The 24,010-nt window shown below is 33.1% G+C and overlaps 3 protein-coding genes across 6 annotated transcripts; 2 read left to right on the forward strand and 1 right to left on the reverse strand.

Annotated features, from left to right (window-relative positions):
* Positions 1–2,871: 2,871 nt before the first annotated feature.
* LOC140775053 (uncharacterized) lies at positions 2,872–5,637 on the forward strand. 2 transcript variants are annotated; one of them, XM_073118294.1, is made up of 3 exons: positions 2,872–3,612; positions 3,952–4,031; positions 4,119–5,637. In XM_073118294.1, exons 1-3 carry the CDS (start codon positions 2,995–2,997, stop codon positions 4,210–4,212), a joined length of 792 nt encoding a protein of 263 aa, XP_072974395.1. In that variant the 5' UTR covers positions 2,872–2,994; the 3' UTR covers positions 4,213–5,637. The 2 variants fall into 2 exon arrangements, with proteins under 2 accessions (XP_072974395.1, XP_072974394.1); XM_073118293.1 differs by having other exon boundaries at positions 2,873–3,867; positions 4,119–5,634.
* A 4,452-nt stretch (positions 5,638–10,089) lies between these two features.
* On the forward strand, positions 10,090–12,500 carry LOC140773460 (probable protein kinase At2g41970). 2 transcript variants are annotated; one of them, XM_073116023.1, is made up of 8 exons: positions 10,090–10,257; positions 10,335–10,525; positions 10,863–11,116; positions 11,202–11,328; positions 11,417–11,690; positions 11,806–11,938; positions 12,025–12,111; positions 12,274–12,500. In XM_073116023.1, the coding sequence occupies exons 2-8, from the start codon at positions 10,441–10,443 to the stop codon at positions 12,394–12,396; spliced, it is 1,083 nt and encodes a 360-aa protein (XP_072972124.1). In that variant the 5' UTR covers positions 10,090–10,257; positions 10,335–10,440; the 3' UTR covers positions 12,397–12,500. The 2 variants fall into 2 exon arrangements, with proteins under 2 accessions (XP_072972124.1, XP_072972125.1); XM_073116024.1 differs by having other exon boundaries at positions 10,090–10,249.
* Positions 12,501–14,165: 1,665 nt separating this feature from the next.
* On the reverse strand, positions 14,166–22,686 carry LOC140773462 (nuclear transcription factor Y subunit A-3-like). Of its 2 annotated transcripts, none has more exons than XM_073116026.1 (6): positions 22,538–22,686; positions 21,026–21,405; positions 17,806–17,912; positions 16,919–16,990; positions 15,211–15,378; positions 14,166–14,864 (listed from the first exon to the last, which is right to left on the reverse strand). In XM_073116026.1, exons 2-6 carry the CDS (start codon positions 21,324–21,326, stop codon positions 14,475–14,477), a joined length of 1,038 nt encoding a protein of 345 aa, XP_072972127.1. In that variant the 5' UTR covers positions 21,327–21,405; positions 22,538–22,686; the 3' UTR covers positions 14,166–14,474. The 2 variants fall into 2 exon arrangements, with proteins under 2 accessions (XP_072972127.1, XP_072972126.1); XM_073116025.1 differs by having other exon boundaries at positions 21,026–21,408.
* Between the last annotated feature and the right edge of the window lie 1,324 nt (positions 22,687–24,010).

Genomic DNA, 24,010 nt, shown 5'->3' on the forward strand with positions numbered 1-24,010 from the left:
CTTCTTGGCAATTATGTAGAAGACCCAAACACAAATATTAGATGTATATATTATTCATGGTGTCATGTAAAGTAAAAAATACCAAACCATTAGCAAATAATTACTAGCCCAATTAATCTTCCATTATTATTAGTTCAAACACCCCCAAAGAATATTCAAGCTTCATATCACATCAAAGAAGATACACACCCAATGAATATAATCTATATATCTATATATATTTGCAGAGAGAGAGAGAGAGGGAGGATTCATTCTATGTGGTGCCAAAAGAGAGGTGGGGCAGCAGAAAAGGAAGAAGACTGTGATGCATATGTCTCCTATAATGGAAGAGAGCCATGTCTCCAAAGTCCACACGCAAGAGGCAATGATTGGGAGGCTCATGGGCTTCTTTTTATTATTTATTTATTTATTAAGAATTCGCTTCAAAAAGAAAGAAAAGGAGAAGAAGGCCTTTGACATCTTTGAAAGGCTGGTAAGGAATTTAGAAAAGGCAAAGGTCTTATCGCATAGTATGCACCCTTCGTTGCTTGTTGAATTCGACCCAATGTTTTAGTGATTAATTAATTAAAGCATAGCTTGGGAAAAAGGTTTGTTGGTTTCAATATATATATATATATATATATTTTTAATCATCTCTGTACTTGAGACAAAAAAATAAAACTGTTAGAATTTTTATTCTACATACTCGAATAATCAAAATAACTATGTTACACATTTTAGACAAACCATAGAATTATATAGATTATATAGATTGTGTATCAAAATACTTTATTGTCGTGTATAAGTATCTTTAAAAAATAATATATATGAGTTATATAGGTTGTATGTCACACTATTTTGTTGTTGTACGAAAAGAGATATATATTGATCTAATTTTAAATATTTTAATGTTGTATGTCAAAATAAAATTTCTTCTACATATTATAAAATCCAAATTTAATTACAACAAATTGATTCTTCTAGTATTTTACTGTTGAAGAATTGTCAAGTGAGGTATTAATTATCTTATCACGATAGTTGAAATTGTGGCAATTATGTCTTTGCCTAGATTCTCTCCCATTCTCGACTCTATTGTCGTAATTTCTATAGATGTCATAATCCACATCCGATCATTTATTTATTATGTTTGTAGAATATTTAAAAGTAATTATAGATCATAAAAATGTATCCATATATTTCATCAATAAACCTATGTATTATAGAAATAATATCTATGCATGAATTCCTTGGTATACTGAAAGTATGTACCATAATTTTTGTATCATTTTTATATTTGACACTTTTGAATGAATTGTAACATATCCATACCAAATAAAAATTAGTAGTGAGATATTACTACTAAATATTATATACCTATTTAAAAAAGACTTAAGTTTTGTTTTTTCGTCAACATAATAAAATTATAAACCAATATATTTGAATAGCAACAAATGTTAAATTTTAGAACTTGTTTCAATGTTTTATTTGGAGGATGCATCAATATGATAAGATATTCTTTAGCAAAACCTATTCTTTTTACAAAGGATGAAGGAGAATGGAAGAGGCCTGGGTGAAAGTTGCTTGAAGTTCTTATCATGGGTGGGAGAAGAAGTGATTAAGATTGTGGAGAAAAAATTGGAGGGTTTTAGAAATGTAAGAAGTTTTACTTTTTTTTGTCACCAAATTAGAAATTTTGGCGAAGATAATGAGTTGAAAGAAAAGGATATATTAATATTTAATGCCAGGGAGAGAAGTAAAAATTGAATAGGTAAAGAAACAAAAACCTAACTTATATTAGTTTGTGGTGCGAGTTACCCTTGTTATAACAAGATATTATAATAATTTAGATGGGTATTTTGATAATAGTTTTATTTTAGTTATAAATATATAAATTAGTATATGTACAGTATAAAAAATCATAGAGTGATAAAGTGATTCTACGCAGAAAGTATAACTATTTAAGGTTTAAAGTATATTTAAACCCTAATTAAAATTAGTTGTAATGATACGGATAATAATACCAAGCCCATAAAGACAGTTTATGCTACAGAAGAGAGAGAGAGAGAGAGATACTTAAAACCTCAATTAAAATCACTAGCAGATGTTCATTGGACGTAGCAGAAAATTCATGAACAAGTTGCTGTTGTTCTTAAGCAACATTACGTGTAAGATTTTTATATATGAGTAGTACAAGGAATTCAAAGGTCTTTTCTCAAATTAAAAATAAAAGGGAAAAGGAAATGTACAGGACTTTGCATGTCCTACTAAGTAGGACTGGTATTCCATCTATTCTCCTATCATCTATCTCGTCAATAATATTACTAAGCAACAATAAAAGGATTTCTCATATTGGGCCTAGCTACTTGCCTTTTGACTGTATAATTTTTTTTTTTAAATTAACTTTTACTGTTATAAAAAGCTCCCTTAAAATCGGAGATCAACAACTATAGAATATTAAAAGAAAAACTCTCATCTCAAGTACAACTATAGTCGTTAGTTCTACCAAAATTAGTAAGCGAATCAGTTTGATAATTAGTCTCTCTAAATATATGATTAACTTTATAATTTTAGTAATTATAATTTAGAAATTTGATGTTATAGTCTCTGATGATCACGTAGGCTTAGTTGCATCATTCAAAATATTGACCACCAGGAGGAGATGAGAGATTCTGATTCGACCGGGACAATTAGACCAATTGGACCAAGAACAAGTGACATATGGAATAAAATGAGATCAATTTGAGCCTCAATGATTAGCTAATTCAAGAGGCTCACTTAATTTTATCTGGTACGCTTTTCATATAGCAGACCTTCCAGACTATTCTAATACCGAAGGATCCAGAAGCCCCTCTCTTTTTCCTTTTCGCCCCGACAAACTTCTTATATTTACCCCGCCCCCCTTTCACTCTATGCGACCCGTTCTTTATACGAGCTTTCATGCGCATTTCGTCGAACAGCTACTAGCACTTCTCCTCCTCCTCCTCCTCCTCTGTATTCAAAACCCTAGCTTTCGCCATGGCCAAGTACGGCGAAGGAGACAAGCGTTGGATCGTAGAAGAGCGCCCAGATGGGACCAACGTCCACAATTGGCACTGGTCGGAGCGGGACTGCCTCGAGTGGTCCCGCTCCCTGCTCTCCTCCCTCCTCTCCGGCATCACTGTCCTCGACGGAGAGGGCGGCCTCGTGATCCGCACCAAAACGGTAGACAAGCTCGAGGGAGAGGCCTACGTCAACGTCCGCAAGGGTAAGGTCATCCCTGGGTACGAACTCTCCCTCTCGCTTTCGTGGGAGGGCGAGGCACGTTCCTCCGCCGATGGGGAGGCCCTCCTCAAGATCTCCGGAACGCTTGAGGTGCCCTATCTCGCCGATGAGAACGCCGGTGAGGACCCGGAGGTTAGAATCACTGTTCGCGACGACGACGGACCGATCGGGCGACGGATCAAGGACGCCTTCATTGCGAAGGGGAAACCTGTAATTTTTGAGAAGATCCGAGCTTACGTGCAAGCAATGGCCAAGGGTGGCCCCGCGAAGGACGAGCTTGAGGCCAAGAAGCCGACTTCTGCGGCAAAGGCGGCTGCGTTGGATGCGAAGACGGCATTGACTCCCTCTGCGCCTGCGAAGAAGGAGAAAAAGGTGAAGGAAGGGTTCAAGAATATAACTTTGACGGAGAGGTTTAATTGTAGAGCGAGTGACTTGTATGAGATCTTGATGGATGAGAATAGATGGAAAGGATTTACGCAGAGCAATGCAAGGATTAGTAAGGAGGTTGGCGGGGAGTTTAGCCTCTTCGATGGGTCGATCACCGGGGTGAATGAGGAGTTGAAGGAGGGGAAATTGATCGTCCAGAAGTGGAGGTTTGGGAGCTGGCCGGACGGGATAAATTCGATTGTGGGTTGCTTGGTTCTGTTGGTGTTAGGAGATGATTCCTTTTGCCGGTACTGGTTATTAAATCGTTTTGGTTATGGAATGCAGGTGAAGCTAACATTGGATGAGCAGGAGGCCGGAGTGACGGTTGTGAAGCTAACACAGACTAATGTACCAGAGGAAGACAAGTTAGTAACTCTTTAGTTTGTCATGGAATTTGGTTATTTTTTTGTGCAAAAAGGTTGGATTTTGCTAAATCTATGAATGACTTGCAGGTATGGGAATGCAACGGTGGTGGAGAACACAGAGAGAGGATGGAGGGAGCTAATCTTCCACAAGATACGCGCTGTTTTTGGATTTGGAATGTGAACCAATTTGGCAAGAACTTTCTCTTTTTCTGAAAGTTAATTCTTGTTAAGATTTCTTCTTTTCTCATTGAGTTTTGAATTGGTTGTGGACAACATACCGTATACCCATGTTAGTGCAAAGTTTGAGTCTGTGCTTGGTCAATTTCCATGTACTTTTGACTTGAGAGGGAAATAAATTAGAAACCTTCACCAAATGAAGCTAATGCTGTTTAGTATGTTATTATTTGTTCGTTTATCAGAAGTAGTCTTCTATGTTATTACTGTTCTTTTATCAAAAGTAGCCTTATTAATATTAGGTTCTGAATTTCTTATATGAGATGTAAATTCTCCTAAAGGTCACCATTACAATGTCAATACTCAATATGCATGCTATAATGATAGAAGCAAATGACATTTATGTCTCTCTGTACACATGGATTACATTCTGCATTATATTTGTGGCTTTCCTTTATGATGCCTTAGAAAAGACTTTGATATAGGTGAGATGGGGTTGCGGCGAACTATACATTATTGCAATTCATTGCCAATGGAACTTGTCTTAATCTTCTTAATATTCTGAAATAGCATGTGAAAGGAAATGGTAATAGATTGGATCTCTTTTTACTTTTATTTATCCTTTTCTGATACTTCTATAACAGCTCCTTCATCTTTTCATCTGGATCAGATTTAAATTGTGAATTCAAAACGGCATACCTTTAGATTTGATTCTTTCTACACTTGCTGTGACAATTGACAGATGTGTGAGTCCTTTTTATTAGTGTAGTTCTTGGAAAACCGACAATGATATGGTTCATCTTTAAAGTTTAAGTTGATGCTTCTAGAGATGACAAACATGAAGACTTGTAATGCCACTCCTTGAATACAAGAAATTCTTTGCTTGCTCTAGTTTGGAACCTTGACTTTTATAGTACAAGGTAAACCGGCGAGGATTGCTGCAGTTCATCTATATGTGTTAATTCCCAGGTGTTGGGAGTACTTTCACTGCTGTGGAGATACAGAGTTCTGGGAAGTACAAGGAAGTATTTAGCCACAATATCTGGAAACTTGTTCTCAGATATTTTGTTTTCCTTAAGATACACATCAAGCTGACTTTACAAAACCAAAGTCAAGGAAGATCTGAGAGGTATTCTCTCTGCCCTGAATTTTTTTGTCCAATCTTAGGTTCAAATACTGTGTCCTGGACAAAATCACTCTCAAGGATACCACAAGGGGTCCTATTTCAGCTCTAGTTAGCTACAGTTGTACTCGTGTTATTGATGCGAAATTTCTAGTAGGCAAATTAGATTGATCCAATGATGCACTCAGAACTTATAACCTCATTGTTGGTGTTGATGATGATATTTTTTCCTTGCTATCGTAGTGAGCAAGCAATTCACTGGCTGAAGAAAGTTTTCTATGATCTGCGGAGATAGTTTGTAATGATAAAATCTTTCAATATTTAGTATTTGAAATGAAAGCATCAGATCTTTTTTCTCAGTATATATTGTGGCCAAAGCTTTGTTATAAAAAGATATTAGGAATTTTCACGTAACATATGTTATTATTAGTATTTTTATAAATTAAAAGGGAACTTATTTTGAAATAAAAAGATTTGTTTCAATTTTAATTTGTTGTTTGGTTCTACAAAAAAGAATAAATGTTGAAATAAAAATATAGGATAATATAGTGTTTGGTTGTGATAGTTGAAATTAAGAAACAAAAATGATGAAATTAATCTTATTATCCTTTTTCTAATTATTTTATACACGCACACACACACACACACACATATATATATATAGAAAGATGGGAAAAAAGGTTCAAAATTAAATACAAATCATTATTTTATTATTATTATTTATATTTTTTTGAGAGAAATAAGAATTTAATGATGCCGTATTTAATATTTGGTTGCTAGAAAATGAGGAAAAAAAATACACTTTGAGAGAATGTTTGATCGAAAGAAATACATAAATAAATAAATGATTTGTTTACTTGCCAAAATCACTCTACGTTTTTATTTTGGCCTTCTTCCTTGAAACAACTTAGGTAATAATAAAAATATAGTATCAAATAAGTAATAATATATATAAGTACTTATCCATAACTAAGAATAGAAAAGGTAGGATGACGATTCTATAAATAAGCCTCCCATTTGATCATCATTAGCAGCAGAGACTAAAGAGCTCCAACAATCTTCAATAAAATTGGCCAAGTAAAAACATAGGTGCAAGAGGGTCAAAATTTTATCTTTATCGTGATCACTCAGTACTATGGTTAACTACCCTTGTGCAATTAATATATACAATTAGAGGGGGCATTTTATCTTTTTTCTTTGTTATGGCGTCAAGTCAAATGGTTGATAGATTTCTATTAATTTAGAGACTATATAAAAATGAGATGTAATTGGGATGCACCAAAAAATTAAAATTAGATTTGACCGAATTGAATCGAGCCGAACGACATGCCCGTGTGAGTTAATATGCATAGTAATATTTACCTACAAAATAGGTACCTCTTTTAGGGCGACGAGAAGTTTGTTACTTATATACTATAATAATATTTTTTAAATATTCAATATGATACTAAATTTATTTTTTTTATTTTTTATTACCATAATATCCACTTTAGAATCATTTTTCATTCACTTCTCTTCATAGATTTGACTAAATAAATATATGTCAATAAAGTATTCTTTGACTAAATTAATTCTATCATTAAATCATCATTAATAATGCGTTGGCTTCACTTAAAACTTAATTTAAAGTTAATAAAAAATTCATGTAAAATATATGAAATTATCAACAATAAATTGTGAATAATAATTACAACTTTGTCAATCTAAAATTTTCTTTTCTAATATAGATAATGATAGAGATCCAAGAGGTCCCAAGGCTGTCAGAAGTAGAGATCCCCAGAAGATGTTGAATATTAAATTACCAATCATATCATTGGATGAGCTGCAGAGAATAATGAACAATTTATTTGACCAAGTTTTGGTTGGAGAAGATTCATATGGTTGCGTTTACTATGCAACAACTCTAAGTAGTGTTATCAACCACAATGTGAAATGATGCTATTTTTATTGTATATTGTAAAATCTAGTAGTCAAAAAGTAGATTTATCAAATAATGCATTAATTATTTGTGTTGATGATGATTCTTTCCTTACTATCATCCAAAACCCAAATTGCCATTTAATTTCTCATCCAGAGAATTGTGAGATACTATTAAAGTGAGCAATTCACTGGCTGAGAAAGTTTTATATGATCTGTGAAGATGATAGGTTGTAACAATAGAACCTTTCACTTTCTAGTGTTTGTTGCTTTGTATCCACATTGAGTGTTTGGAAGGAAAACATTGGATTATTTTGTCTTAAGGGATTCATGGTTGTCTAAGAATTGTTATCTCAGTAGATGCTTTCAGCACATAGTGATTAAGATTTTGTTATGAAAAACAGTATAAATTTACTTATAACATATGTTAATAGAACTTATTATGAAATAAAAAGATTTATACTAGTTTTAATTTGGAGTTTAGTTGTATAAAGTAGAAATAAGGGCTGGAATAAAAATATATGATAAGATAGTATTTGGTTGCGATTGTTAGAATTAAGAAACAAAAATTATCAAATTAATATTATTCTTTTTCTAGCGTAATATAAAGATATTTTTTATTTTTATTTGAGAAAGATAGAAAATATGCGTAGAATTAATTATTTATTATATTTTATTTTATAACTATTATATTATCTTCTCATAATTACTTTTATAATTTTTTTGAGAAAAGTAATAAATTAATAAGCGTTTGATTGCTAGAAAGTGAGGAAAGAAAAATACATAGAATTTCTTTTAATATAAATACAAAATAAATTGTTTACTTTCCAACAAATTCTTTTCTTTATTCGACTTCGGTTTTCTAAAATGAGAGTCATTTAATTGAACTCAATAACTTTATTAAGTTCAATTTTCTTACTGTCAAACAAACTCTAAATATTAATGAATATTTTAACAATTCTTGGCCAAAAGAAATTTAATTTAGTTTATCATAACGTATGTAATAGAAATTTCATCACAATAACATTGAAAAGAGGCATTTCATATCAAAATACACTATAAATATAGTCTAAAGTAGTGAGGTTTATTAACGAAGAAAAATTAGTTGTTTGCATTTTGAAATAAGCCGGCGAGTTATTCAAAATCTTTCTATCAATTAAAATTTAGAATAAAAATATCTAAAATAAAGAGAATTTATTTCAAAATAGAACAATAATATTATCTACCCAAATGACTTCTGATTGTCCATTGGGAGATAATATAAATTACTTTTCATGTACTAATTACAATGTGGCCAAGCTTGTCATTTGCAACTAAATTTCTTAGTATTGCAGCCTTTGTACATTAAGGATGCTTTGAGATTTAAACAGTGGGAAAAGTGAAAGCTATTTACCTTCAGTTTTTTCTTTTCTCTCCTAAATGACTATCTTATATATGACGATTGGCTATGTATTTTTAATTATTATTTTTTGTGAGGGGAAATTCTGCGATCAGTAAATCATTTTATTAACATTTATTATTTTGTTATAATAGAAATGAGAGAAAAGAGTTTTGGACACAAGTCTACACTTGGCTAGAATCAGTTCAAATAATAATAAAAATATAGTATTGAGCAAATAACAACATATATACAAGTTCTCATGCATAACTAAGAATAGAATATCTATAGTGATAATTTCATAAATAACCTCCCACTTGATTAATATATAGAATTACTAAAATACCACTAATATTTTCTTAGGAGCATCGTACACATGGTTAATATTTAAATAAAATAATAACGCTATCAATAAATTAGATTATTCCTATGTCTCCTTTTCAAGAATAGTAGCCAATATAAAACTCAACAATAAATTTTAGTTTTTCATTTCTTTTTTTTTATTCCATTGTCTATTTACATCCCATAAGTTATCCTTCCAATTTTCCTTCCATGAATTTTAACTATCTATTAAATATATAATTTTTTTGGACAATTTTATTTAGATCCAGTGTCACATATTTTTATATAGGCTCTCTTAAATTATTGGAAACCTCTCAAGTTCTTCTTTTGTAGTTCCATGCTATATTTTTCTTTTGAGAAATTATTTCATTACATTGTTTTAATCTGCAAATTGTCACCTGACTTACATGTAAATATTTTTGTGACTTTATACGCTTAATTTTTGAGAGAAGAAAGAAAGAGAAATATTAATATACTTTTTATACTCTATATTTAAAGGGGTATTTTTGTTTAATCCTTTTACTCTTTTTCGTTATGGCATCAAATTACCCATGGATTTCTAATAATTTTAGAGAGTATGTATGAAAAAGAGATTTAATCCTTGTATGTGAAGATAACTAAAGTTCGTAGACTTAAATGAAATTATCTCTATTTTTATGAAATCCATTAAAAACTCTTGTCTTTTATCATTTGATCCCTATGTTTTACTTTCAATAACACAATGACACTATTGAGTTAATTTTGTCATAATAGTAGTTAACACAAGAAGAGAATATCCATTACTTTTAAAATAAAAATAGAAAATCTCAAATACTCCCTCATTTAACTTAAAATTTTAGTTTTCTATTTATTTTCACCATAACCTAAAAAAACAAATTCAAGGGTATTTTAGATAAAATGCATGGATGAAACTGATATATATCCATATTTAAGGGGGGCTAATTATTATAAAGCAAAATGTAGGATGGTTTTCATAAGTTTCTTTTTTAAAATTTTAAATTACGAGCCACAAAACGTACAGTTTAGAAAAGAAGAAGATCTCGTCCTCCCTAGAGAACAAATGTGCCTCTCATATTGCTGATGTGGTGATCTATTAGCCGTGAAGTGGATGACCTAAAATAAAAAGAAGCGCTTCTCCCGCCATAACTCCCGATATCCCTATGCTCCTCTCTCTCTCAACGATTCCTTCTATTAAACATAAGGATTTTCAATTTCTTCTGAGATATTCTTCTTTTCTTTTGGGAATTTGGGAATTATTCTACAGAATTAGTTGTTCGCTAATTTGTATGGCAGTTAGTATCTCAATCTTTTGTTTCATTTCATCCTAATTTATCATATTGAAATCATTCTTATCCTTTTTGTCTTCCAGCCTGATTGGAAAAGGCAGGAACAAATGTTTTAGGTGAAACTCGGGTCATGAATTGGGTTGCTGACAAATCCTGATGGTAGATTTGTGTACGCCGTCGTGACTAACAATGTTTTGCTGTGGAGGTACAGAGGAAGAAAATTTTGGGCCCCATGTTAATCAAGCAATCCCGCCGCCAAATCATAATGCCCCTGGTATGATTGAAGAAATGCTTCACTTTGGTTGTTTGTGGTTTTAAGATTCTTTTTATTGCATCATTTGGCCATGACATGAGTATATTATTCATTTGATAATATATAATGTATAACTTTCCTTCTCCCTCTATATCTGGTTCTAGTTTGAATTATAAAATGGATTCTCTTTGGTCATATCTAGCCATGAACTTTCCACTCCACATTCTAATCTTAGTTGTTCTTTTTGTTGTGATACTATTGGTTTGTTGATTTAGATGTAATAGATTGTGTATGGTAATTGCAACCTTGTAGAATGTCGGCAGATAGTCAATCTAATTTTTGTTTTCCCCTAATGTAGGTAATGATAGAGGTCCAAGGGGTCCTAATGCTGTCAGAACTGGAGGTCCTCAGAAGGTGCTGAACATTGAGCTACCAATCATACCATTGGATGAGCTGCAGAGAATAACGAACAATTTTAGTGATAAGGCTTTAGTTGGGGAAGGTTCGTATGGTCGCGTTTATTATGCAACTCTAAGTGGTGGCCAGCCTGCTGCAATAAAGAAGTTAGATCCTAGTGTGTCCCATGAGCCTGATTCTGATTTTACTGCTCAGGTGAGTTCTGCTTCGCTCATCTCTCTGTCAATAAAGAATTATATGATGTACGTCTTATTATTTTTCTTCTCTTGTTCTGATGTAGCTAGCCATGGTTTCAAAACTTAAGCATGAATATTTTGTGGGGTTGCTGGGTTACTGTTTGGAGGATGGTAACCGGATACTGGTGCACCAATTCGCGACGCAAGGTTCCTTGCACGACACTTTGCATGGTGTGTGTGTCACCTTTCAATTTTTAGAAAAATTGATATATTTGCACAGGTTAGATAGATCTAGGACAGTCATAGATCTATCCTGCAGGAAGGAAAGGAGTGCAAGGTGCTGAACCTGTTCTTTTTCTGAGCTGGAACCAACGAGTGAAGATAGCTTATGGAGCAGCGAGAGGTCTTGAGTATCTTCATGAGAAAGTTCAGCCGCCAATCGTTCATCGAGATGTCAGATCCAGCAATGTGCTTCTGTTCGATGATTATAATTCCAAGATTGCCGATTTTAATCTTACAAACCAGTCTCCAGACACAGCAGCTCGCCTACATTCAACTCGAGTTTTAGGAACTTTTGGCTATCATGCTCCTGAGTAAGTTCCACTCAAAAGAAGATGTATTAATTGTCTTTATCTTTATGACATATATATACTTAAAAAGATTTAAATTAGTTAGGTTGCGTTGCTCTTAAATCACTGACAACCACAGGTATGCTATGACTGGACAATTGACTCAGAAAAGCGATGTCTATAGCTTTGGTGTTATTCTTTTAGAGCTTCTCACAGGAAGAAAGCCAGTAGACCATACAATGCCTAAAGGACAGCAAAGTCTTGTAACTTGGGTATTTTCTCCCAGCTTCTGTTGTAACAATCATCTCTTTGGCTGTTCAACTTTATTATCATCTTACATTTCTTGCAATATGATCAGGCAACTCCAAGGTTGAGCGAGGACAAAGTTAAACAGTGTGTAGATCCGAAGCTAAACAATGAATACCCTCCTAAAGCTGTTGCCAAGGTAACCTTTTTACCTCTTTAATAAGTTGTCGATTTCTTTTACCCCACATCGCTTGACACGTCAATATAAATGTGTTACTGTGTGGTTGAAAACTTTTACTTTTACTTAAGGACTCAAAAGTCTAAGGTTCTCTGACATGCTTGCTTTCAAAACATGGTTCAGATGGCAGCAGTTGCAGCATTATGTGTTCAGTATGAGGCTGATTTCAGACCTAACATGACAATTGTTGTTAAGGCTCTCCAACCTCTTCTTAATACCAAACCTGGACAAGAACACAATGTCTGATTTGATCTCCACTATGTTACTATTCTTTTTGTACTCCATATAACTACTCCCCCTATTGCATTAAACAAGTTTTGTGGATGAAAATTTGACTCTCTGTCTGCATTAATCATGGAAAATATACGTTCGATGTTGCTGTTGGTATTCAATACTCTGATGACCAGTCTTAATTTGTAATTTTGAGCAGTTTAATCATTTATTTCTTTTTTATGTATCACTGTAAACATCAAATCTTTTGCTAGCTAAGGTATAATTTCTTCGAAGAATGATATACATATATTCGCATCAAAAGCCCTGATACTGGAAAAGTCTATAATACTGCAAGTTTTCTGTTAAACATGATACTGCTACTCCATGTTCATCTCTGCATATCTTGATTGCTTTCGTCAACTACTAGAAAATTTCGGTGTATTTTTAGGCATTAATCGACCTAATATAATCTCAGAGGAAATCATTTCTGGGTCACCTTGCTCAGCATCTCAGCTGCATGCCAAAAAGCATCTAACTCCTACCAACTTTTGCTCTCAGTTGATTACAGGGGAAAAGCATCGAGTTAATGCCAATGTATGTAATGGGATCTGATTTATTATTCTTAGGTAATAATTAATTTTCAAAATCCTAACCTATTGAGATGATTTTTTTTAAATACATAGAAGTACTTGTGTATAAGGCATTAGGATAAAAGAATTAAGTGGATGAATATGAATCGAAATGTATGGTAAATAGTTACGATAATAAACAATTGCTTGTCTAAGAATATACAACATAGGGATCCACAAATAGTAGGGGTGTAAAATGGATCTGACCTTAATAATGTCAATTTTTGAATAAGTATTTTAATTTTTAATAGCAAACGAAGAAAGTTAATATTATAAGTAATTATATTATTCAGTTGAATACTAATATAAAAAGTAATAATTAAATTAATGCGATAAAAAATTTATATTAAAGTAATAAATAATAATGAATATATATTGAGAATCGATGACATTTTAAACTAAACAATGAAAATAACAATAATAATTAGATGTTGTCTAGTTTAGAAGCAAAACATTTACTTTGAATTATTATTAGATTGATTTCTAAAAGTTGTATTGAAAAAAAATAGAGAGAAAGGAAAATAAACTAAGTTATTATTTAATTACTACACCTAAATAAAGAGACTTATTCCAAAAGAAAGCTATTCCTATCTCGCGAGTGAAGCAAGAGATCTAGATATTCCTTATTTAGTATCTTATATGCTTCAAAAAATTAAGGGCTTTCTCAAATGGAAAACACCTTGAGGAAAGAGGGATAAATGTTTTATGCAAACTAATGAACCATAGATACATGCATGCATACATATGCATGTACATACATTATACAAACATCCATACATGGATAGTAGTTTTGTTTGCAACAAACAAACAAATAAGCACAAGCATACATGATACAACAAATGCTGAAGGAACATAAAGAGATCCAGATAGTGAACATCAAAATAGATCAAGCATCCCTAGGGTTGACATGGGGGAAAATTTGAGTTAAGATCAACATCACATCAACTGTTCAATCAGTGTAAAAACTCCAACCAAGCTGAAACTGAAGCTGAGTAAAAAACCCATTTGATACCTCTACATAAATAGTACCTTAATTGATCACAGTAAACATGTGGAATTTGACAATCCCTTGAGGAATCAATAAGATCCTTAAGTAGATTTACAACATTAAAAAAAAGAAGAAAAAAGAATAAGCTAGCAACAAATCACAGACAACTAACAGGGGAGAGAGCATTTAGCTCATGGCTAAACTTAACAGCCGTTAAACAGTTAGATACCTTAGTTAGATGTACTTTCACTGCTTAACATTCAAATATGGGATTACATACACACAATAGCCTACAACTACTGCCAAAAGCAGTGAATTTAAGCATCAGATCTTGCAGCAAACCAGCACTTGAGACAACCAACAAAGTAAAAGATTCAGCTAACATTTGATGCATTCGCAAAGCAAAACAACAAAGCCAAGGATGAATTGCCCACAAAACACCAGACAGACACAAGACCTCAAGTCCAGACAACTGTCAGGTAATCTGCGCATGCTCACCTCATAACAGAAACCCGAGGCCGGGCACCTTCATGGATCATGCTACTTCCAGCCTGACCATTTCCCCCGTGAAAGTCACCAGCGAAGCTGAGATGATGATCATGATGGTAGAACGAGCTCCCACCATTGATAACATTACTGACGTTTGCACAGCTGGGACTGGAAGAAGCACCTATATTGACATTCCCGGAGCAGATGGTTTCTGAAACTGAGCTGCTTCCCCCTACACCACCTAGCTGCAGCACAGTTGAGGCCACAGCATCTTTGTAGTTGGCTGAGTTGGCTTGTGACTGCTGCTGCTGCAGCTGCTTGGTGTTGAGGAATCGGCCACCCGATCCCCTTGCTCTCTTCATGGCATGGCGATGCCGAGATTCATGAAGGTATGGCTGCAAACAAAGTAGACAGATATTAAATGATCATCCCAATGTTCCCATGCAAATACAGACCATGTGAATTTACTAATAGTGAAACAAAGATCAGACTCCCTTTGGATCGAAAAATAAGGCAGTACAACTCAACGGGACAAAGATAATGGAACAGAACCTACTTTGTAATGTGACATGATTGACAAATTCTTGAAGAATGAAGATAACATAAACAGAACAGAAGCATAATCTGAAGTTATTTAATAGAGGTTCTAATACAATATAGGAAGTCTAGGCTTTTTTTATAACAAAAGTTAAAAGAAACATGATCAAGATAAGTAACCAGTGCAAACTATGAGAAAGCTACCTTTCGTCCTTTTGAGAGTTTATTTTGAGCCTCCAATTTTGCACGCAGCTGTCTTCTACGGAGGATTCCATGATATTGCTTAGCATTAACATATATAGGCTCATCCTCTGCGAGCTCTGGAGGCAGTGGAACTCGGGAAGGTGTTGTCCCAGTAGTTTGCTGACAAATCTGTTTCAGGGATGGAAAATAGCAATATCCAAAGAAAAAAAAAATCTCTTTAAAATAAAACATGGAAACAGAAATGAGTCTGTGTTAAAAAATCCTAATTGGTTGTAGAAGTCCTCGGTGAGCATTAAAAAGATATATTTCCAACTGAAAAACATAAATTATCTTGCAAAATCAAAACCCAACTTGGTAAATTACTGGGGAATAATTACCCTAGAAATAAGTTTGAACCTAGAAAGTCATTACCTTTAAGGTAGGAATAAAAATAATGAAAACGCTTCTCACAACAAGCATGTGATGAAAAATACTACAAACAATAGTTATTCTTCTCCTCTTTTTCTACCTTCACTCCCTTTAGATTAAAACTAATCCCTAGACCCGTCTCTATCAGATTGTTGAACTAAAGACTTGTTTCTTACCTTTAAACTTACAAATTTAATATTAGAGATATGAATAGTTTGGCAGACATCAGGTTCAAGAGTGGAATGCATCTAAAGAGAACTTATATGTAGTTGTCTTTCTACATGGGTATCCAAGTGCTGCTGTTTCAGGATTCAGTTCTACTGCACTTCACATTATAATAGTAGCACATCAGTATGTGGAACTTAGTAATTGCGCAAGAACGTCTAATGAAACCTTTGACGATACTAGGTAAAATTAAGTAGCTGCCCTCTTATCCAGGACTCTTTATCTTTAACGCAAAAAATTTCTCACCCTGATAAATCTAACGACATAAGCACACACACGGCATGCATAGCTAACTTGCATATTAAAATCACTCTCAATAAATTTCTCTCTTTCAGCAATAGCTTACGCACTTTCTAACATAATAGCATATCTAGTGCGCCTTTTCTAGAAAAATTACACATTCAGCTTGCTTGTGCAGATAACAATAAGCTCATCTTTCCTTGGTTGTGCGAGTAAAAAAAAATATCATAGAAGGTTAATTTAATAGGAATATGGATACAGATTAGACAAGCCACTTTGAAAAAGTTAGTAGGGAAAAATGTGCAACTGAATCAAACATGACAAGAAATTTAAAAAAAAAATCCATCCTGAGTGGAATTTATTGCCCTTTTTTGTCATCAAAATTATCAGCCAAAAGACATGGACAGTACAAAAGCAAAGACCATTCAAAGAATAATAATTTTTAATGTTTTACTGCCTTTTGTCTTCTACAGTAGCTACTCACATTCACATTCAATGGAAGCTAATTTTGAAAATCAGAAATCAAGATCCATTAATTACTTCTTCCTTTTCTCAACTAAATTTGTCTGTTACTTTCTTGTCCCTCTGTCAGATATTTCAACCACAAGAAAGAAAAGAACTGATGTAACCACAGTAACAATTTACCTTTATCTCCTAATTCACTACAGTGGAACATAATGAGCATTATTATCTAGAGTTAGAGATTCCCAATCTTGCTTCTAAACCCTAATCCTGTTCCTAAAGTTCAAACAGGTTCAATTGATAAACAATTGGCATAATTAAGAATAACCATGTGTAAAAAGCTAGGAGAGAAGATTTTGCTGATATGACATACCATAGAATGTGAAGCATATCCAGCCAAAACCCCTCCCAAGTATGGATCAACATAAGGGTATGGAATACAGGCCTGTAATAGAAACTCAATAAGACAATCAGATAATCTAGAATGAAGTTAAATGTGAAAAGACGTGCTCCTAAGGCACGCTTTATTTTAGGATTAAAAGAAAGGGCGAATTTTCTCCTTCCTTCATTTCTGATCTGTCCAATGGTCCCAAATTGCTGATTGTTCATTGAAGTGTCACAATTATGGGGATAACTTCATTATTCCTTGGTTGTTTTGGTTAGGACTCAGCACTGTTAAGATAATTGGTAAAAAGGTAGCTAAATATATGGTGATTTTTCTTCTGAACTATAAACATTCATAGCATGAAAAGTAGCTCAGTATGGAGACATAACACAAGATTCAACTCACCTGACCTAGGTTGTTTCAACAAGTTTTATTCTTGTAACATGAAAGTTTTAGTAAGATGAGAGTACTATTAATAAGATATAGTATTTTTAAGTCCACAATACATGATATGATTAGACTTTTGATGCTTAGCAGTAATGCTTTGATGACCAATGGAGCCATAAGAACATGTAGAACGTGTCTTCCACAAAAAAATAGTTTAAATTAGACAATCAGGGGTCCACGGCATTTTTGTGTACAAAAATCAAATAATAATCGTACTTTTTATGTACTCTCTTCGATATATACTAACACCTTAAGTTCAAAACACCCTATGACACAAACAGTTGCATCTTCTAATTAATTGTGAACATTGATTGGAGATGGTGGTATAAAACACAGCATTCACTCTTTCTCTGCCAAAAAAAAGAAACTTGAATTAAGTAGAGATATTCAATTTCATGTTCAAAAACAATGATAAGTTGATAACTCACAATAGACTGGCCATAATCAATGTTTGGAGGTGAGAAAACAGTTCCAGCACTGCCAAGATACATTACCGGCTTTACATGATCATTAACTTTCTTCGCAGAGTTGTCTCCTGGTAAAATAATTAAACAAGTAAGTTCTTTGCAAACGACAGAAAGGTATGAATACTTCTGATTTGTTGAATAGAAAAGCTCTAATGATTTTCTTCTGAAAGGTTAGCCCATCTCAATCAGAGAGTCATGATTCAAATGGCACTGCTTAAAACGTTTTGTCAACAAAACAAGGAGAGCAGAAAAGTTTTAAACAGTGTAAACCTAAACGCAGCCCATAGCACCTAGGTCTCCAAAATTAGAAAGTCTACCAAGAGCACAAGAGAGGAATGTTTATGTGATCAAATACCATCATTCAACAAACACAAATAGCCTAGATATTACAAAAGGTCTCCAGATTTTGGCAATCATTGAAACAAATACGCAAATATTACAAGCATAAATTACTACTTTAGTGGATAACCTTGATCCAAGGTATTAAATTGATACGAATCGGATCAAATCAGATCTTATCATGTAAATATTGAGCTCAATAGATCGAGTCTATTTATCTTTTAATTGATTTATATTTATTTTTTATGTAAGTTTTTAAGATAATTTTAGTTATGTCATGTAAGCCTTTAAGACAAGTATAGTTTAGTCATATAAGCCACTAAGACAAATTCAATTAAGTCACGTAAACCATTAAGACAAATTCAATTAGGTCATATAAGTCACTAAGGCAAATTCAATTAAAGCAAGTATAATTTAGTCATGTAAGTCATTAAGGTAAATTCAATTAAGTTACGTAAAGCCACTAAGACAAATTTAATTAAGTCATTTAAGTCAGTAAGACAAATTCAATTAAGTCATATAAACCTCTAAAACAAATTCTAGTTCGAATCGTATAAACCTTTAGGGCTAAGTTCGAGTAAAATTCATTGTACCCAATCTCTATATACAAGAAGCTGGGTTTCTTTATTTATTCATCCAAATATCCAAGCATCCAATGAAGAATTAAAAATTGTATTTTAACCTTAGACTATTTTAGGAGTAAGAGTAAGATAATCTAGGAATAGAAGTAAATTAACCATAATCGTTTATTTTTCTAGGAGTAAATCTAAGTTAGAAACCCTAATTCTACCTCCAACCCATAGCCACCATCACCTTCACGACCCACCTTACCTTACGGTCATCCACCATCACCCTTGGTCGTCTGCCACCCTCCAACAATGGCCGCAACATCGAAAATTTTCCGTTCTGACCTTGCTCCACTATTTTAATCATATCTTTTTATCCAGATATTCGATTGACGTAAATTGAGAGCCATTAGAACCTTATCTCGTGAAGTTACTACTACCTAAATTTTTATAATTTTATTACATCCGGATCGGTCCAGATCTGATTCGTAACATTAGTATCAAAGCTGACCGTCCGACTTTCATCCACTTTTCTGAAGATATCTTCTAATCTAGCCATTCGATCTACGAGAAATTAGATTTATTAGAAAGATCTTTTCCAAGGCTACAACCTATCAAATTTCATATCGATCCAATGACTAGATCTACCAAAGACTCTCTTCAAATTTCCGTACAAATTTCTGTCCAAAAACTGATCCAAATTGGGTCTAGCCGGTTCGTATCATAAATCATCTCCAAAGTTAACAAATAAATTAAGAAAAGGCGAGAGAAGTTATACCTCATAGCTACACAAAACAAGATAATAATCATGAATGGGAAGTTGACTGAAGAGGTCTTTTACAAATATATCTGAAGCTGATATAATGATAACTATATAAACAAATAAAATTGTGAGAACCTGGAAATAAAAATGAATCTAAGTATACAAAACTACAGTCACAAAAGTGTAATAAATGTAAATATCAATGTTTTATCCAAGTAAATTTGTTTCATGAATCTAACAAATTAATCACCTAGACCACTTTGCACGATATAAGGCTTCCGATCTCTTGCTGAATTTACATCATATGTAAAGCTACAGTAATGTCCCTGAACTACTGTTGCAAAAATTGCAAGAGGATTCGAAAGGTATTCCGAAACAGAAAGCTCATGCCAATACAAGGTCCAGAAGGATACAGAGTTGCATCCTTTGTTAAAGACACTATTGTTATCACTTGAACAAAAGCCACCGGGGTTATAGGGCAAGTCATGATATGACCATACATTCCACAGCTTGAGCATTTGCTACAGAAAAACAGGACTGCAAAATAAATCCCAACCCCTTGTTGGGGAGCAGGAGCCATTCAATTTTTTTCAATTTTATAGAAGTGATGTCATAGTCTAGGTATCAACCAAATTACCTCTGGACATTAGGCAAGTAATCAGGATCTAGGATCTAGGAATGGATGACACAAGAGTCATAGTTACCTACCTATTATAAGCTTATATATTAACAATCAAGAAAGAATATTGAAAGAATGGTACAACTTAAAATTTTAGATTGTAAACAGATTGTAATTTGCAACATAAGTTGCTATGATATTATAATTTGCAGCACATCTATCACCCAGTATAATTTTCAAGCCACAAATTGTCATAAAAGGTTATAGGCAATCAGTATAATTTTCAAGCCACAAGTTGTCATAAAAGGTTACAGACAATTTATAATCGATAAGTATGGGGTTTATATTTTTGCAGATTTTTTGTAGGAAAGAAAAATACTGAGAACCAACAATTGGGACTTATAACAAGTAAATTACAAGAAATATCTTAAAATGACAAGAATCGCATGAATGAATGTATACACGAACAGAAAGCAGGACCACGGAATTTAATGGTCTAGTAGATGCTATCATTCTGGAAAAAAGAAGGAAAGAGGGAAAAAAGGTAAAAACTACAAATTGAGCAACATGACCAATTTATAGTGCAGAATTAAAATAGGTGCAATACAAGAAGAGAAAAATACTTGAGATAGCTTTAAAGATTACAGATGGTTGGTAAGTTATCCTCCCATGAGTTACATTACTGAAATGAAAAGAATAACTTGAGATAGTTTTAAGGACAAACTGGATTTAACAACAATTAAGAAATCAGCTTTCAATAACATGAATAATATTTGCTAGCCCAAGTAATCAACAACAGCACATTTAGGAAGACATAGGAAAACTTCGAAAATTGCAACTAGCTATTAACAAATAGCAACTTGCAAAACAAATCTTAACTAGAGAACTTCATACCTGAATGTGTCAAGACACATTGTTCCTGGACATTGCCATCACTTTTTTCTGACACCTCAAGATCAGATTGGCCAGTCAATTGACTTGACACCGAATCTTGATCGAGAATTTTATCTCCTACTTTCTTGTTCTGGTTAGAATACTGTTTTACTGAAGCCTTGTTCATACTCATCTTCTTGAAATAAGATGGCTCTGAAGTTTGAATGCCGCTAGAATTCCACCATGATGAGCAATTAGTTGGTTGACTAAATGTTGAGTGGATTGAACTCTGCTCCAAATCTTTGCTGCTATTGTTTTGCATTCTGAAGATCCAAGATCCTCTCCAGGTGTACACCACACCAAGCCCCAATTAATTGATTCTTATTGTGGTTCTTATGGAACTACTGATGACATGAGAGACAATTCAAAAAAGAAATATCTCAATTAAAATTTGATGCAGTTAAACTTAAAGAAAGAAAAACATTCAATTTTTTTTTTTTAAAAAGACCGCAAAAGTCATTACCAAGGGGCCGAAAGAAATATAGAATTTATAATAAAGCATGTCTTTAAAAAGTCTGGCCCCTACCATGGACAACTACAAGCACCAATGCTATGTTTGGATGGAGGGATTGAAAGAGAAGAGAATAGAGGAATAATTTTCTCTCCTCTGTTTGGATATATGAGAGAAAGAATAGAAAGGAAGAGAAAAAAGTTGGGTTTTATCTTCCTTTCTCTCCCATTCTCTCCATTTTATGAGAGAAAAAAAAGTGGACCATTCGAGACTATTTTTTCTTTCTCCCCTTCTCCATTCTCTCCTAAAAATTCTATCCAAAGAAGAGAAAACAATTTTCTCAGCTAACTTTCTCTATCTTCTCTCTTATTCTCTTCATCCAAACAGGGTCCCAATCTGGACCAGAAAGAGATTAGCATGTAGCAATTAAGCATCCTATGATAGCACTTTCTAACCCCACTATACAAGAAAATTTATATAAAATGACTCCAAGAATATCACATAGATGCAAGGATCTATCTAGAAGTGGTACGAACTTGGACGTTCATAAATCACAAGAAGAAATCCAAGTTATCACAGACGTGCACAAATTATCCAAAACATAAAAGCATCTCATCAAAATTGGGAATAGCTTGAGGTAACAAACAGAAAGAACAAAATAGAAGAAATCCCAAGAGAGATCAAAACGAAGAGACCCAGCTTACAACAACCAAAACCCAGCCCCGAATTGGCAAGAAACATGCCCAAGATTAAATTTTTAACGAGACCCAGATCACCGGAATCAAATTTTCAACCAAAACGATTCAAGAAGTTGCATAAAACCTCACCCATCACCAGTTTCGCCTCCACCAACCACGGAAAAAAAAAGAAAAAAAAAAAGAGAAATCCAGCACCTTAACAAGACCAAGCAAGAGGGAAAACAAGAGCAAAACCAAGACCAACAAACACAGCGAAGCAGAAGCGGAGTGGGAGGTGACCAAAACGGAAATAAAATAATGGGTATTCGAGGAAAAGAAGAGAACCTTTTGGGGGAAGCATGTCTCCCAGCTCGAAACCCCTCAACCTTCTTGCCTCCTCCCCGATCTCTTGTCGCTCTTCTAGTCCTCTTCTATTTGCTATCTCGTCTCCTCCTCCTGCTTTGGCTCCATCTGATATATACCTCTCTTAACCATTTAAAAAGTCCATAATAGCTTTTCCTTATAATAGTCCCCTTTATAACATTAATAAACTTAGATGCTTAAGAAAGAATATGGACATTATTTACACTCTATCTATTATTTCACCCTGAAAATACTTGCCAATTAAATTTATCACAATCCACACTTCATACTAGGCTTAGACTCCCGGCATTAATAGATATTTATCATTAATACATTATAAATATTCTAAGTTAACTTTAACCTACTAGTTGTTGACAAAATAAAAAAACATTTCATTATTTTTCAAAATAAAAAATTTAAATATCTAAAATATTCCTTATTTGATCTCAAAATATAATTTCTCTTTATTTTATTATTATTATTATTAACATTATAAAATTTACTCTTAACGTTATATTTTACGTATATAGTTAATGTAACTCATCTATAAAATATGCTGAATGATAATAAAAATAAAATATATTAAGTATTTTTGATAAATTGAAATATAAAAATATTTATACAACATGACTCATTTTAATTATTTGAGCAGAGTCATTAATTTGCCTTTAACTCAATTATAAATCATTAATTTAGTGATCAAAACTTATTCTTTAATCAGTTGTATCTTATTAAACAAACTTTGTTAAACACTATCTACATAGTTTATTTAAAAAAAAAAAAAAAAAAAAAGACTAGCTGGGTTTAGTTGCAAAGAGCTTCACATGTTATGATGGTTGTCTAGTAGAATAGTAGTAGTCTCAAAACCATCTTTACATGATATATTTTGACATCTAAATATTTTTGAGTGTGTATATACTTCATCATGTTGTTAATAAACTAAATAAAAAACTAAAACTACATTAATGGCAAATGCAACAACCCAAATAGATTTGAATTGTTGACTACAAAGATGATTAAATAATTAGTGAGTAACAATACTGCAATTAGACCAACAAGTTGTTACCATGCAAGATTTCAAACCCACAGGTTGAAAAAAAAAAACCCCCCAATAGGTTGAGTCTTGACAGCATCAACAAATAATCAATAATAGGGTGGGGAAGAGAGAGACCATTTGGTTGATGTGATTCCAAACTAGTTGTTGGAATAGGAAATTGATATGGCCTTTTCTTTTCTGATGAAATGAATATGGCATTGATGGTTGGTTGGACTTGGAGTGAAATAAATTTGGTTTGTGTTACCTTTTGACATTTGAAATATAGGTAGAATAAAAATCTTTCTTTTTTTTTAACCAAAATAAAAGAGAGTGGCATAAGATTGCCTCAACTAATATTGTCACCTTATCAATAAACAAATTTGAGTAAAAAGTTTAAATTAGAATTTAAAAAAAAATAT

Source organism: Typha angustifolia, chromosome 13 (genome assembly GCF_048772165.1).
Source record: "Typha angustifolia cultivar Huaian chromosome 13, ASM4877216v1, whole genome shotgun sequence".
Lineage (NCBI taxonomy): Eukaryota > Viridiplantae > Streptophyta > Magnoliopsida > Poales > Typhaceae > Typha > Typha angustifolia.

Coding starts and splice junctions, on each gene's coding strand:
- LOC140775053 (XM_073118293.1), top strand. CDS start 2,995: ATGGCCAAGTACGGCGAAGGAGACAAGCGTTGGATCGTAGAAGAGCGC. Junction 3,868..3,951: donor CGGACGGGATAAATTCGATT/GTGGGTTGCTTG, acceptor TATGGAATGCAG/GTGAAGCTAACATTGGATGA. Junction 4,032..4,118: donor AATGTACCAGAGGAAGACAA/GTTAGTAACTCT, acceptor AATGACTTGCAG/GTATGGGAATGCAACGGTGG.
- LOC140773460 (XM_073116023.1), top strand. CDS start 10,441: ATGTTTTGCTGTGGAGGTACAGAGGAAGAAAATTTTGGGCCCCATGTT. Junction 11,939..12,024: donor AGCAAAGTCTTGTAACTTGG/GTATTTTCTCCC, acceptor CAATATGATCAG/GCAACTCCAAGGTTGAGCGA. Junction 12,112..12,273: donor CTCCTAAAGCTGTTGCCAAG/GTAACCTTTTTA, acceptor AACATGGTTCAG/ATGGCAGCAGTTGCAGCATT.
- LOC140773462 (XM_073116026.1), bottom strand. CDS start 21,326: ATGCAAAACAATAGCAGCAAAGATTTGGAGCAGAGTTCAATCCACTCA. Junction 17,913..21,025: donor ATGTGTCTTGACACATTCAG/GTATGAAGTTCT, acceptor TTATTTTACCAG/GAGACAACTCTGCGAAGAAA. Junction 16,991..17,805: donor TTGATTATGGCCAGTCTATT/GTGAGTTATCAA, acceptor TTTCTATTACAG/GCCTGTATTCCATACCCTTA.